At 35.8% G+C, this 16,927-nt stretch overlaps 2 protein-coding genes across 4 annotated transcripts in view; one reads left to right on the plus strand and one right to left on the minus strand.

Moving 5' to 3' along the window:
- LOC138138097 (calmodulin-like) overlaps window positions 1-16,927 on the minus strand; it is a 96,747-nt gene that overhangs the window by 25,348 nt on the left and 54,472 nt on the right. Inside the window, exon 3 of one of the 3 annotated variants that reach the window (XM_069057845.1) lies at window positions 14,417-14,458. The exons of the other annotated variants lie outside the window; for them this stretch is intronic. Within the exon in view, the coding sequence (XP_068913946.1) occupies window positions 14,417-14,458 (42 nt within the window). The remainder of the gene's footprint in view (window positions 1-14,416; window positions 14,459-16,927) is intronic. 3 annotated transcript variants of the gene reach the window in all.
- Window positions 506-12,104, plus strand: LOC138138632 (troponin C-like). Its single transcript, XM_069058621.1, has 6 exons — window positions 506-663; window positions 946-976; window positions 7,090-7,233; window positions 11,628-11,747; window positions 11,802-11,933; window positions 11,985-12,104. The coding sequence occupies exons 1-6, from the start codon at window positions 661-663 to the stop codon at window positions 12,011-12,013; spliced, it is 459 nt and encodes a 152-aa protein (XP_068914722.1). The 5' UTR covers window positions 506-660; the 3' UTR covers window positions 12,014-12,104.

Consider the following 16,927-nt stretch of genomic DNA (forward strand, 5'->3'; position numbering starts at 1 on the left):
TTAATTTTGTTACATATTTTGCTTTTTAAGATGCAGGGTTGGTACAAGGAAAATTCCCTTCGTTGCCTGTCACTGGGGGCAGTAATTAGGATTATTGCTACGCCATAAATAAGAAACTTCCGTCTCCGTAAAAGCTCTCGACTTGCCGCAAAAATACTCCAAACGTCGTTGGAAAAAACGTTGCGAAAAACTTTTTTTGGACGGCAGTGTAAGCTCAATTTTCCGGGTATTGTTCTGGTTCGCGGCCACCGGTTCACGTATATATTTTTTTTTGGGGAAATATCGCCGTCTCCGTTTATTCCCGGTCGTGTCAAAGAGAATTCTCATCGACGACAGCAAACATCACGCTTGTTAACAAGGCACGCTCCAATTGAGCGCATTGCTGCCAACATGATGAGAGGAAAATCCAAAAGAATCGCCAAATTCTCCGACGACACAACACCTATAATTTAAAGTATAGTCGATTGCGATCCACGTCTCTAAATATAAAATCCCGCCTCTAACTTATTAAAGTTTCTTATGCGGGTGTGCAACGGCATCCCAAAAGCCCCCCGGAGGTATTATAAAGAGTGAAATCGGGCCGAAACGAGGATCAGTCTTTGTGTGCTCAGATCCGGTCCTGGCGTGTTTATGTCGTTGTTGTTTTAATCGCAGTACACAATGGTTAGTAGTGCCGCGGATTTATGGGGTTTTTCCCCGCTCCGGTGGGGGAAAAATCCCACCCGGACTATTCCGGGCTGATGGATTTATGCATCGCGCCCGGAAGCTGTCTCGGATAAGCGATGTATTATAAACTGAGACGTGTCAGGATACAGAAAGTGTAATTAAACGGATTTTACCGAAACACGTTACAGTTTCAATATGCGCATCCATCTGTGTCTTCGATTTTACTAATAATTAAACAGGGGCTGGATATTAATCTTGAATCCGTTTCGTCTGTTTCAGGCCGACGGATTGGATAATGAAAAAGTCAATCGTGAGTACCCTTCGAGCTTTTTATCTATTTTATCTATTTGGGAGCTTTGTGCTTGTGCCGCCTGGGGATTAGGGATTTGAAAACAAAGCTGAAAAATGCTGCTGTCACGAACACCGGAGCGGATAAATGATGATTTCTTTGAGATTTTTCGAGGTTCAGGAAATGATCGCTAAATATAATGTCGATGGAATTTCCAAAAATTGAAAAATGAGCTCGGGAATATGGCGCAGTTTCAATGTTTAAAAATAAGCGAATGATTTGCTGTCGGCTGTTGTCTGAAAAATTCATTTTCCAAAATCAACCAAGGTCAAGGATCACAATTTTTCTCATATTTTGGTTTTATGAGTTTTTAAGTGTCGCGCTATAAATCTTGAGCTTGGAAAAATATTTTTTGAAAAATTTCAGACATTTTTATTTTTGTAATTTTAGCATTATCATTCACACTCAACACATCTCTTATTAAAATACCAACAAAAATAATATTTCTACATTTTTACGATGCCATTACTTCTTACTGATCAAGAAAAAAAAAACAACCGATATTCAACAGTTTTGCATTAATTGGCAATAAATTTATGTTATTTATATTATATTACTTTTTATTGCAAGTTCATCTGGTTTGGGTTTTTTAAATGCAGGTTAAGCAATACCTACTATTTTTATTTTTAACAGTTAGTTATCTCACTTATACAGGGTGTTAGGGAATGGCCTCCCAAAAATTTCAGGGTGAGTTTATTAGAGAAAATGTGGTCGAAAACCTTTATACCGTTTTTGGATAAATTAAACCGTTTTCTGAAAATAAAATTGTTTGCGGTTGTTTTGGGACTGCTGAAATATTGCTTATATGTTTCGACTTAAAAATACGATTCGAAATTTACTACTGTCAGAGTTTACATTTTAAATAAACAATAAAATGGTGCAAAAGCTCCCAAACAGTAGGGCACTGTTTTAAATTTTTATTTTTGAGAAAACCATTCGTGTTGGGAAAAAATGGTATTAAGGTTTTCGACCACATTTTCCCTCATAAAGTCACCGTGACATTCTTGGGAGACCATTCCCTAACACCCTGTATAAAAAAAAAACAAATAAAGAAAATAAGCAGTAGGTAAATAAAAATATCTACGTGATGGCAATAAATTATGTTGGCCGAAGTTTGGAAAATATTTTGATAAAATGCCTGCAAATTGGTTGTGCAATTTATTTCAATTTATCAGAAAATATAACATACCATCCAGAGTTATTTAGTTCTACAAAATGCGATCAAAATTTCGTAGTGATTTGGCGGAAATGTAATATTTTACAGGACACAGTTTGAGAAACACTGTTCTACATAATTTCCAAATTTGTTTATTTTGATATTTCTTCTTCTTACATAGTTAGTGTTGTGAAACTCAATTAAAAATGTAAACTTTGATAACTAAATTGTATCGAGTGTTCATCAAGTAGCCTTTGAATATTTGACAACATTGTGCCGTATGTCTTAGAAGATCAATGACAAAAGTTAGGTTAGGACCATGTTAAAAAGTGACATTTTTGACTAAATTTATTTTATATTACATATGTAATGTGAGTGCCAGATTATCAAAAAGCTTTACAATTAGAGCAGGACATTCACCTCAAAAAATGACCTTACACTCGCCAAACACAACTGACATCTGTCAAAAAAAAAACATCATGCTTTTTTGCTCCATCTTCTTTCATCAAAAAGTCATAGCCAACTTGATGAACTTTTCTTTTGAACACCCGTTACATTCTCCAAGTGTACAGTGAACAGTGCTGTTAAATTTCTGTGATTACTTCATTAGTTCCGGTTGTTGTATTTTATGACAGCCTGTATATTCGATGGATTTAAACTGTCTAGGTGCATTTCATTATTTAAGAGCTTTAAAAAAGAAAAATAACTATTTTATATACTCTGTAATGCGCGAATACGTCTTTCAAAAAATGTTTCATGACGCATTTTAGTCCACAATGCAACTTTTGAAACGAGAGCGAGGTAGAATTATTCGCAGTTTAAAATACAAATAAAATAAAGCAACAAAATTGTTGAAATAAACCTGTTACGTACTCGTTCTATTTTTGAAAACATCCAAATAATGCAAAATGTTTGAGGAGTCATTTCTTTACATCTCATCAACAAATTTCTCACATTCTGGAAGCCTTCCAGTTGACTTTCCTTTATTTACAGCCTGAACAAATATCTTGATTACATCTCTAATATGTAGTAACTAATATCCCACCGAGATTGTCTTTAACCGACTTAGAACGTCTTAATTAGCACTAAAATAAAACAGCGAAAATTTCAAAGTGACAGCTGTGAGCTGTCAAATGTCAAATTTTTGCTAATCCATAAGAGAATGTCATATATCACAGCCAACTAAGATGCAAGATACATTTATAACAAATCTATATTTATATAGGTATGTACTAATAATAATAAACGAAATAAAAAATAAATAAACGAAGGCAATAAAATTGCTGAAAAACTATATTTTTGATATTATTAAATACTCTAACGTTTTACAAATAAAATTAGACGTCTTAAATTTGAGATTTATTTCATTTTAAATTATTTTTTAATTATACAGGGTGTTCCAAAACTACCGCCAAAACTTTACAGCACATGATAAAATATGCTATACTGAATAATAAATCATAAAAAAAATCCGTTTTTGTATGTTGTTTTTTTTTGTATATATTTTTTTAATTTACGTTTGCCAACATCAATTTACCTTACAATTTCCAATAGCAAAATTTAACAAGTTATGATATACAGACGCATAAAAACCCGTTTGATTAACATTTTTGGCGATAGTTTTGGAACACCCTGTAGTATATTAATTTCAGAAAAAAATCAAGAATTTAATAAATTATTCTCTTATCAATTTAAACGTTCCCGTTTTATGTCCTTTTATTGTAATTTATTTCCGACTGATTTAATCGATGTTTTTATTTGTGCGTTTGAAGCGTAAAATTAGTCGAAACGCGCCGCAAAAAAGAAAAAAGTGTCATATCTTATTTAAATGTCACTCGGGCGAGATGGAAAGCGGCAACAAAATTGAACAAATAATATATGCTCACGACGTCACCTTCCGAACAAGGTTAGTTAACGCCACGCCACATGGGCACCGTGGTCATAATTTGTTTGTCACCGTACTTATAACATTTTCATGTGTGCGAATATGCACTTTTTGTACTCTTTTAAAAATACATAAGGGTAATATTCCATGAAAGGGGTTAACCATTATCGAATAAAAGTGTTCAGCTGTGTTGTTTGCGCACAGTAAAAATCCAACCATTTACTGCGTTCTTTACTTTCGCATAAAACCGGCTGTATTAAAATGTAAACTGATAATAACACTATTTTTATCTGAACGTCGCAGATCGATATTATTTACGCGATTCGAAGCATTTGGAGCGTTTTTATTTCCAGTTAATTTTCTCGCTCGCAAATAAACTCCGCCACCTTCGTTCAAATAATCCCAAAAAATAAGCAAACCATCAGCACTTAGGCAAATCTCTCCGGAATGCCTGGAAAAATTGTCGCCGTCCCATTCGCGGGACCATTACTCCTGCGTGGCGCTGTAAACACGGCAACGCCACACCTAATAAACACCCCGCCGCCCCCATTTTAATCCCGCCACTGTATCACTTTAACGACATTCTTTTGTTTGTTTGTTTTTCGCCCTTTTTAATCATCTAATACGCGGTTCCCAATTGCAACCGAAACATCGAAGTGGGTCGCGTTTTTATCATCGTCCAATCAAAAATAACGGCGCCGATCAGAAATCGGGAGGACGACCGAAAGCAAAACGAAGAAAAATGGTAGTCGCCGACCTTGGGCGCCATTCTAAAAATGAAGACGGCAATTAAAATTTTATGGGGCGCAATCGATGGTGATTAGGCGTTTTGTTTTTTGGAATCGCGTTTTATGGTGGAGGAGTTAAAAATATGCTATAATCGGGACGCGAATGAATCGGAGGAGGCGGGGGACGATTAAAAAATATCAAATTTTTCGTTATATTTTTCTGTCATCGCAGCCTGCTTGTTATTTTTATATGGGAGCATCTGGCGCCCGAATTCTTGGTGACTGAGAAATAACCCGTAATGCGATGTTTACCTTCATTATTAAAACCGGGATTTTATGCAGAATGCATGATGGTTGCTTCTACAAGAAACATAAACAGTATTTACTATTTTATATGCATACGAAACATTTTCCCATTAACCAGTGCCCTAGAAAATTGCATATTTCGCATATTTTCATAAATTGCATATTTATATTTTGCCACATAATGAAGGTTACTAATTATTTTCATCGCTGCAATAACCGCGAGGTCCGTTGGATCTAGTTTACATTATTTTTCAAGGTAATTTTGGATTTTTTAATGCAGTAATAGCTGCCCGCACATTTATCTTATCTGGATGTAAAGAATGTTCAATAAACTCTTGGGGCTTCTGATATTCTGAGAATTAACAAACATCTTGTTCTGTAAAACCAAGAATCATCAGTAAAAAAAAATTATTCTAAAACATCGCCTCATTATGTCGGAGGGAGGAAACTGAATTCAAAGCAAACATGATATTAAAAAAAAGAAGAGAAAAAGACAATAGGATATTACCCAAACGAAATAAATAGAAAAACAAAAAAATTGTACGAAACATATTTGTAATGGTGTATTTCGCAACAAGTTTTAAAATATGAAGTATTATTATCGTATAAACTTTTTGCTCTTCCAATTCTCCTTTACTTTACTCAATTTCTTATACCGTGCGATCAAAAATTAAAAAAATCGTGATGGCCATGATTCAGTTGGCAGCACGTAAAAATGTAATTCAAATGTCATCAGACGTCATTAATTACAAATTTAATTCAAATGTCATCAGATGTCATTAATTACAATAGTAACTGTCATTCCGGACTTTCAAGGCACTTACCAACAACTTGCCTTGATTATTTTGTTTTTCCATACCTGAAAAACAACGTGTTCAAAAACAAGCCGGTTAGAATTTTTGAATTAATGTAAGTAATTACTGATAACTGCAATTTAATTGATGTCCCGACTTTGCGAAGGTCATTTGAAAACATGAAGCAAAGAGAGTAGCATTATGTTTGGAAGCTGAAGGCAGACATTTCGAACTTTTATTCTAGTTCGTAAATACGATTGGAGCTCCTCAACCGACAGCTCACACATAATGCACACCTTTATGAAAATCAAGATTTCAACGTTCTCAAAATCACTAACCTAACTTTTAACAGTGGTATCTGATAATTGAAATTTTAACGAATTGCCAACTGAAATTTTTGGTCACAGCCAAGTCTATTTTTTTTCGATCTCACGGTATATTTGGCAACTAAAATCTCTAGGAGATTGGCCAACTGAGGAAAAACTATTTTTAGAGAGCCTTCAATAACAACATTTTTCCTCGATTATTACAAATATAAGAAGCATTCTTCATTAGTCATTCTTATTGCAATAACTGTCACGTTAGTTTTAAAATAGGTGTCTAATTCACGACATAAATATTTTCAACGGGAGGAAATCGTACAGCTATGATTTATTGTGGATTTGAAATAAAACAGACAACAATGCACTAGACATTGACGCTATTTATAACCTCAAAAAGCGAAGTATGAAGACAAAGATGAAGAGAAAATTGTAATTATTTACCAAAAATTTTTAAAGATATTACCTTACCTTAGATTAATCCGGCAAGGGTTTTGTTACCAAATTACAGGTGTCCCAGAATGAACCAGCATAATTTTAACCACGCGCTACTGGCTTCATGACATTTAATTTTTGAGGTACATTTTTTTTTAATTGCTTTTAGTCTTCCACGTTGTCCCACAACCTCGTAAATAAAATTTCGGCACATTTTAAAAATACACCCTGTATACAAATATTTTTGAAATTGAAATCTATTATGTTTTATTACTTTTTTCTTTCATATCTATTTTTAAATGAAAATATCAGAACAAGACACTTAAAATTGGCAGTTTCTTAACAAATCTACCTAGAACTGTAAAAGAATGGGTTTCGCTATTCTTCTCAGTATTGCATATTTATCATGTGTCAACACTTCATTTTCATTTAGTGATTTATTCTTTCCAGTACTGAGAAGGGCGTTCTCCATGTTCGACTCAGGGAAAAAGGGCAGCATCGAAAAAGAGAAGGTGCGCACGATCTTGACCACACTGGGCCAAACCTACGACGACAAACAACTAGACTCGCTCCTAGATGGAGAAGATCCAGAAGGTAAGCGCCAATCGACTTTTTCTCATAAATATTTGTCATGACACCTGAGCCTTTACGACCCATTAACAACGAAATATCGGCTACTTTTAGACCGCACCTCGTAACCGCATATTTCCCCCAATCATAAATTTCCGGTGGAATTTGGCCGCACGGCCAGAGCCTGTAGATTGCGGCACCTCCGAAATCAAGACGCACGGATTGAAAAACAAAAGCTCGCCGCTTGATTGATGGGCGCGCGTCAATCGCCGTCGCAGCCACCTTGCGTGGGCTCTTTTTCGCCCCGAACCGATAACAATACATTTTCAATCGCACATTAAATAAGTATTTGATGATGGATGTTCCGATTCCGATGTTTACACACGTTTCGACAACTAAGAACGGATCGATTCGTGATTCGCAAACATGTCGGTCACGTGGACGCCGTGTTTATGCAACCGTGAACACAGATGGACGAACATCAAACGCGGGAATTTTCTGCTTAAATCGGGTTTTCTTGGGATCGGTCCAACCGAATCAAACGCCGCTGACAGGACAGTTTCGATCGACGAATGGGGATTTTTCGATTTTCTCGAAAAAAAATTATTCGATCCGTTTTTGATATAAATTTATTACGGTGATAGCGGACGGCAATAATTCAATTTGAATGCAATTATTGTTTGATTATTGCATTGAGTCTATGAATACTCGACTGTTCTACCTCGGGACTAAATGAAAATGGCGCTGCATCATTAATTTGGTGTTATCCAATCATTTCGGGTTCGGGTTAATGTTCAGATTCCCGAAACGGCATGTCGGGAATTTTATGGAGCACCAGGAGGGTTACAATTTGAATGCCGTTATTGTGCGGTATTTGCTAATTAATCTGTAACAAAAGCACCATGTTGGGAAAATATTTTAAAAAAAAACGAAAGAAAAAAGTTTTCTCCAAAAATTGAAATGAATCATTTTCTTCATTGCTTTTATGTTTTAACTGGACTTTAATTGTCAAGCTAAGGTTAAGTGTCATGTTGACACAATTAAAATGGTTGGGTGGTGCAAAAATTAGTATATGCACCTCGGGAGTGTATGATTTTTACCCTCGGTGCTTTGAGAACCCTCGGGCTACAAACTGCACCTCGGGTAAAAATCATGTACTTTACTCCCTCGGTGCATAATCGACAAGTCTACACTGCCGACCTATTTTCAGTCGTTTCCCGCTTATTGAACAGGCACGGGAAGATCAACTTACCGAATTCATGTGGGTCGTAATGAAAACAACAAAATAACAAAGCTGTTATGGATTAGAACGGCACAAGGTGCTATTATTAGCAGGAATAAAGTTTAAAATTCAACAAGGAGTATTTTTTATGTTTAATAAAAATATAAAATATGTATCACAAAAAATATTATATGATATATTCGCTCGTTAAGTGCGTAATATACTATATAATAATCGTAACAATTTATTGTTAACAAGTACGTTAATGAATACTTCAAAACTGCCATATGGAGGTATTTCCTTCTTTACAACAAGAAAACTCTTGTTTTGGATTTTTCAAAATCAAAGTCAAAAAAAAATATCATAAGAAGAGCTAATTGTGATTGATTTATTAGAACACCAAAGAATAAATTATTTTATCTACGACCATTAAATAATATGTTTATTAGTTACGTAACTATAGATACATTATGTTAGTCATAAATTACACCCGTGACTTAGTATAAGTCACTTGTGATTTATCATAAGTCACAAATCTTAAAAATTTTGTTGCCTCGCCTGCGGCTCGTTTTTTAATTTTCACCTTCGTGGATTATGATAGTCATTATTAGCTCGTCAAATAATATACAAATTCTTCACAATCACATGGCTGCCTTTTGTAACTTGACAAACGTTTTATATAAAAAATCGTCATCATGATTCACCACTATACTTTCAATCGATAAGAATTATTTGCTTCCGCCTCTAAAATTGAACAACGTTTTAGTAAATTAGAAACCCAAAATACAGACAGCAGTATTGATTCGTTGATCAATGAAAGATACACAAAATAAAACGCTTTTAAAACACACAATTTTCGTGCTCGAGTATTGTTTGTTTTTCATTTAAACAGAGTCAACGTCAAACGGAAACAAGAAGAGTACAGGCGGAGCTACAGTTGTAATTACTGTTCCATAGACTTGACACCACGTGACGTGCTCTTCCTATTTTCAATGGAAATTAGTATTTGTTGCACTCTTGAAATAACTAACGGTGACAGGTGTGTTTCACTTTTTATAATAATTAATCGGCTCTGCTGATATCTTGTGTAGTAACTGTCATGTATTTTAGATTTTTATGACAATTTATCAAAAACGCTCTATTAAACAAAACCATAGAAATATATTTTCCTCAGTATTACGATTACTTGAGCTACACTTTCATTCAACGTTCTATTAAGTAGATTGTTTCATAAAAAAAATCACCTATTATTAAAATTTTCTTTTTTAGTTTGCATCGAGTCTAATAATATTGCACCATTTTATCTTTTGTTAAATTCATGTAAAATACGACCCCTGCATGCTTTATGACGTCTTTGATAAAGCACCCAATATTTTATGCTGTTAAAAATTCAGGTGGGTCTCTTTGTTTATAGCTGTTTGGCCTTTTTGATGATGTTATGAAGCTCCTTTGTGCGACAGCCACAATACCCGGAAGTGACTTTATTCTCATAAATTAGCAATTCATCTAATTTTTATGAAACAAGAACGAGGAAAAATAATGAAAATGGTTTGTTTCGCCGAGTTGCGGTCTCGACTTCGTCTCGGTCGTCAGTCTTTGGACTTAGCACAAAAAAACTCACTTCTACTCTTAATGATATAATCTACTATTGTTTGGCAGCAAAGGTATGAAAGATGTTCACAGTTCACAAAATTAATTGAATAGTAATACGTAAATATTAGGAGTATTTTATTAATAAATTACAGAGATACTAGATTTATTTCATAACAATTGTATCAAACCCAATTTCATAATTTTCTCAAAAAGGCGTAAAATGTTCATTTATTTAAAAACCCAAATAGCCTAATAGCAACAAAATGATGTTTATAAAATAGTGTATGGAGGCCAAAAAGTGCATTTTTTTTCGTCCGAGTCTGAGATTTCTGGCCGAGGCGCAGCCGAGGTTTGAAAACAGGCGAGGACAAAAGGCAGTTTTTGGTAGAGGTGCACATTAATTTTTTTAGGGGACCGCACGAACTACAAAACAAAAGACATCATTGGAAAAATTACAGATTTATTTTGTATCTCCCTTTTTCAAATAAATAAATTTATTAATACATATTTAAAAAAAATGTATAGTAATTATATAGCGTTATCAACGAAACTAGAAATTTACTTTTTGCAAGAGTTACTTTTCGTCCGCTTGTGAGTACGTAAAATTACCGTTTTCATTAAAGGTGTCTAAAAGAGTATTTAGATTGGAAAAAATGCCACTTTGTGACCCTTTTCGCTCTATAAGATTATATTTTTGTAGTTTCAAAGAAATCACAAAATAAAATCACTCGGTATACGATATGGGATCACGCTGATCTCTGCTTACATGGCACGCACGGTATTTGGGATTAGTCAATCTCTGTGATCTAAATATTTTTAGAGCAGCAAAAAATTCAACAATAATTTTAAGAAGCAAACCTGACAAAATGCCAAAAAATAAATTTATTGTAAAGTGTATCCATATATTTGTCTTAATTTGCCAACGTCATTTTGTATTTACATCAAAAAAAAAAATTCGAAAGGACAGTACTGGAGAAATTTACGACCAAAAACCTCCTCTCACAGAACGGGGCAATTTCCACGTCGGCCCCTTTTGGAGCCAGTCCTCCCCGGAAGCGTAAAATTCCATTTTCATTTTAATAACTGAGGTGTCGAGCTTTGATGTTTTATTTATTCTTTTTAAAATGTCGACGGGGGCACGTTATAAAAGCGTAATTCCGTGTCAACGAAACCGTAAAGATATGAACTAGAATAGATTCGGAGAAGACGGCGGGAGAGCAGAAAAAATTTCCGGTAAATTGGCCATCTTCTTTTATTACGGTGTTGCCGGGTTGTCTACCTCCCTTAATAACGACGCGCCAGGGCCGCATCCAGCCCCCCAGGACATCCCCGAAAAATCTGCGCCGCACACTTAACCTCCTAAATTTAGAAATTTTATGATAAAGTTTACGGAGTATTATTTTAATGGTGACGGCGGCCAACTAGATGACATAAATAATTTCAAAGGGACACCCACGTAGCGTCACTTAAATCAACAAAATGAAAAATAAAAAATACATATATATAAAAATGTACACTTGCACAACAAATATGAATTATTGTCGGCGAGACGAGAAAAATAAAGTTATATTTGGTGGTGAATAATTGTTTCGGTGTGTTCCAGGGACGGGTTATTTAAATTTCGAATCGTTCTGTAAAGTAGCCGCCAATTTCCTAGAGAACGAGGACGACGAGGTCCTGCAGAAAGAACTGAAGGAGGCGTTCAGGCTGTACGACAAACAAGGTGAGTGTCCACCTGGACGCCAGACCTGGTGCTCATTGATTTCTCTTGGGACAGGAAACGGATATATTCCCACGTCGAGCTTGAGGGAGATCTTGGTAGCCCTCGACGACCAGCTCACCAACGACCAGTTGAACGAAATGATCGCGGAAATAGACACCGACGCGTCCGGAACGGTTGACTTTGATGGTAATCCCCCAAAACCAAAAAAAAAAAATTGTACTGACAAATCGTTTTCAGAATTTATAGAGATGATGACTGGTGATTGAACCCCACCCTCCTCGCTCCACATTTTTTAATATTAATATTATTTTATTTGTTATAATAACAATGGTTCCTAATAAATTGTACATATTGTAAGTGTGAAATTTTCCGCGTCACCCCAATTTTACGTAATTTTTCGGTGGCACCTAAAGCGTCTACAGATTAGCCTTTAGTGCGACTTTATGGGCGCGCCGATGTGTTACAGTTGCGCCGTTCTTGTCATAAAATAATAAATTGCGTCGTTATTGCACGCAATATTTGTTAATGGAAACGTGACGTCAGTACGGAGGCAGATTTATGACAACACCGCAACAGGTTCAATTAACCGGATGATGTTGGCTTAGCGCAACTTTTACGCCACACACAATTTTCAAGCGAATTTCAAGTGAAATTACTTTTTAATTAATCTCATTTTAATTCGGCCTTTCATTATGGACGAGTGTGCCGCCCGGAGGGAAAATATTTACACGGTTTATGAGGAAGGGATGTGACGTTGTGCAAATAAAATTTCGAAAGAGGTGAGATGGTACGAGGAAATGTACGCGATCTGAGGAGGAAATGAAGAACAATTCGAAAGGGTAAAGACACGAAAGGAAGAACGAACGAAGACAGCAACTCTCTGCAAAAAAAATATAATTCGTCCTTTTAATCTAAAAAAAAAAGGATACATCTTTCATTTCCCTCCGAGGAGTGGCTTTCCAGAGCCTTTTCAGCCACACTGACGGGAAGATTCGGTACGGTGAGGATGGGTGCGGAAGTAAGGTAGTAGGGTGGTACTGATGGGTTAAAACTGACCCAGCATTCGCCTATCTGTGATGTGTGTGAGACCTGTGCTCATGCCAGGATGTGATGATGATGTAGGAAAATGAAAAAAACCCACACCATGCAGCCCCGGGGTTAGAACCCGGGACCTCTCGAGTGCAAAGTGGCGCGCTAGGCGCTTGGCCACGATGCACCGCTTCGTTCATGCTAGTTTTAAGCAACCTTTTAAACAACAGTAAACAATTCTGGGCACTCTGCTCTCTCGCTGGTCGCCCAATGAGCAGGCTCCGTTTGTGTCGCGTTTGCCCCCAACTTTGCGATAAATAGATAACATCAGCGGAAATTCGTTCACGCTCTAAACGTGTTCGTTTTGTTCACTCCTCTCCTCTCCCCTACAGAAAAGATTGACACATTGTAAATCTAACCTAACTTTTAAATAAATTAGCATTATTGTGACATAATTATGTACCTGGATTGTCTTGTCAAGTAGCGATAGTCGACGTGAAATTTAAAAAAACATCCGGTATTATGACAGAGACAGATAAGCATGTTCGATTTTTCTTTTCTTTTTTCTTTTTGAAAGTGTCTCACAACTCTACAACTGATAAAACCTTGCCGTCATACAAAGCACGCTCTTCAATTCAAGCAAATAAAATGTCTGGATAAAGTTTTAGGGAGTTATAAGCTCACTTTATTCACTTCATGAATTCAATTAATAATTCAAGACGTCCAGTTTCTTGCGCCATCGTGTTTCAAACTAAAAACCTCGCGCTGTAAAATGTAACCTACCGCATGCGTAATGTAAATTTCATTACAAAATGTTAAGAACGCGGTTTTCCCGGCGGCCACCCATCCAAACACTGACCCCGCTCGACGTTGCTTAAGCTCACCAATTGAAAATGATAATTGGGTTATTATTATTATTTCACTTATTTTGGCACAATTTGAGTCGAAATACAATGAAACTCGCTCAGCATCCTTTGGAAACCGCCAGCACCCTTCGATTTGTCTCGGCGTGAAATTGTTTGCGAATTATGGAACCATGTTTAGCAGCTGAACTGATAATTCACAACTGTTAACTGTTAGAGCATTGTTCTGCATAATACGCGTCAAGAACATTAACACCACCGCCAACTCGACGAAAGTTTCGTCCGCTTCTCGCCGTTTGAATTAAGTACAAAGTAAGCCGTGTAGTCTCCCCAAACAATGAACTGCTTACTACAGAACTAACCTAAAATACATGCAAACAATGCCGAGGCGAAATCTACGTGTATTATGTAACTATGTAAGCGCTCACACAGTCTTCCATGTAACTCCGCTCCAGTGTAAATCCAACAATCGACTTTTCAATTGTTTCATTGTCACGTCGATATTATCCGCGCAGTAGGCACTGAAAATTCCCCCCCACCACTAGATCGGATGAATGATGGCGTCTGGAGGGAGGACCGGTGGGATATTCTTTGGTGTAATTCGAGCGAAACTAGTCCCTAGTGTGCGCAATTTCCATTTTTATTGCTAATAACTGGGGGAAAAAAGGACGAGAAAATGTCCGGGCTCAAGCACTCTAGATTCTAGTGACTAGATGCATACAGCTACATCTATGGTACTCTAGATATCAAAAGAGGCATCACATAAATCAAAGTTACCTGACTCAGACTTCTATAGCTACTTGCGCTCCCGCTTCGCGCCTGTGAACAAACAAGAAGAAATGAAAAGACAGAAGGATGATAACCAAACCGAATGGAAACTAAAAGAAAGAAAGAACACGGAGAAGAAAAGAGTGTGTGAAGGAGTACGAAGTGGAAAAAAATCACATCGATTCTGTTCCGTTATCAAGCGCCAACACTTGAGAGATGTTTATCTAAGAAGATTTAAATTCAGCCGGTGTGGCGCTCGGGGTTTTATTTATGAGCCGTTTAGGTGAGGGCACGTTTCGTTCATTGATTTCGTAAGGGCATAAATAAGACGGAAATTTGTTTGATGTAAACCTTCCAGGTTGGCGGATGCGTGTGCGTCTACCTGCCAGGTAAGTCATTAATTCGGGGTGTATATTATCTGCGTAACCGTTTAGTGGGGTTTAAACGAATTGCTGTAGCACCGACGTTATTACCAGTGACGTTTTAATGATTTGCATCGCGACGCCGGCACCGGGGCGGCGCGTTATTAACACCAACGTGACGAAAAATAGATTCGTGTTGATGGAAGCGGCATGGGTGGATGATGAAAGACAAATTAACGTACGCCACAATTGTACATTCCGTGTCTGTCTTGTGAAGAGCAAAAATCAAAAATCTTTGGTAATTGCAGGAAAAAGGAACAAATGTTTCATTAATAGCAGTCGGTAGCAGAAAGTAGAAATAATAAACAGTTAAAATAAGTAGTAAGTAGATAAGAATGTATCTCAAAAGTAGAAACAGTAGGTGTAATGTGCCAGTTCTATTCCAAAATTTCATGCGTTTCTTTATGGAGGTTTATTTGATATTTCAAGGTCATGTGTATGTTTGGTGGCCTAACTATAAATCGGTTTAAGCATTACCAGATTTCCTTTTATAAACAATTTATTTTATCCTCGCTGGCTGTTTCGTCTTTACGAATTTTTGAAAAATTAATCCTGGGGGTAATTCTGAGGAAATTATTCCCCAAGTTATCCTGGAAGAGGTTAAAGCGATAAATGTAATTACATATATTTATTACGAAAAAATCAAGCAAGTACAAAGTGTTTCACGAGTAATAATGAGCCCGACGGAATTGAAAATGCAACCCACAATACATTTGGACGGTAAAGTTGGATATTTACCGCGTTGATATCCAGCTTTACGTTCCAAGTGTATTGTGGGTTGCATTTTCAATTCCGTCGAGCTCATTATTGCTCGTGAATCACCTTGTATATGTTCAAGAAGTGGATGATTAATATTGATAAATAAATTCTAATTTATTTTGTTGATAAATCTTCTTACAAATTACCCAATTTTCTATTTTAAACATATTATTTCATACCAATTCCTTTGTTATTTTTACAAAGACGTTGTTAGAAATAAATTTATTTATAGCAGATATCCAAAAACATTTTTTTTTATTGCTTTTTTACTATTTCTCATATGTAAACGTAGACCAATACGAAGTAACCGCCAGGAAATATGCTTTAAAACAACAAAACCGCAGGGTGTATTTTTAAAATGTTCCGAAATTTTACCCACGAGGTTGTGGGACAACGTAGAAGACTAAAAACAGTTAAAAAAAAATGTAGTTCAAAAAATAGATGTTCTTTTATTTTTTGACATAGAATTTTTTAAATATTTTTTCCGTGTTCTACATGAAGCCAGTAGCTCGTGGTTAAAATTTGTCGGCACCTTTCACTAACACCCTGTATATGCATCAGATTTTGAAATGGTCTACTTTATGCACTTGTTGCATTAAGTTTTGCTTTACCGCATTACACCCCCGTTCGTCGGAAGTACATCCTACCATGGCATATCGATAATTAAAACATTTATTAAATTATTATTTACCTTCTAATACTTGAGAATACATATTCAAAATTCAGGATAAATTTAATATTCTTCGAAAGGTTAGGTGATTATTAATAATCTGCAGAACCTTGACTTTTGTATCGTTCCATTTATTGTACGATAACAGTTAAATTAATGAACACGAACTTTTTTTCTCTGACAAAAAGGAATTGTAAAACAACGACATTAAATTAATTAACCATTTAAAAATATATTTCAAATCCAGTGGGTTTATGAAAAACGGTGCAAAGAGAAGAATGGTTGAAGTTTAAGTACTTCAAATACTTGTTTTCTTAAATAAAGAAGACAATTAAATCAATTTATTCTATTATTTTAAATTTACTTTAGAAACTGCTGTCGATAAGCACAACAATTGCGCAACCGACAAAAATAATAGGAAAATAGAATAATTTATGGATTGGAAGTAAGAATTCCGTTCTTGTAAAAAAAAAGAAAGTTACGAAATGAAAATGGACGTGTCATATTGACAGTATAAAATAATCATACATGTGGGATATAGTTTAAGCAAACAAGATTTGTAACAACTTTTAATGATAAATTGTAATGTCTCTCGAAAATACAACGTCAAACAATAATAAACTTCTCCTCGCCCACTATCCATTTCCTACAACTCGGCCATCCTGAAAT

The sequence above is a fragment of the Tenebrio molitor genome, chromosome 9 (assembly GCF_963966145.1).
Source record: "Tenebrio molitor chromosome 9, icTenMoli1.1, whole genome shotgun sequence".
NCBI classification, from domain to species: domain Eukaryota; kingdom Metazoa; phylum Arthropoda; class Insecta; order Coleoptera; family Tenebrionidae; genus Tenebrio; species Tenebrio molitor.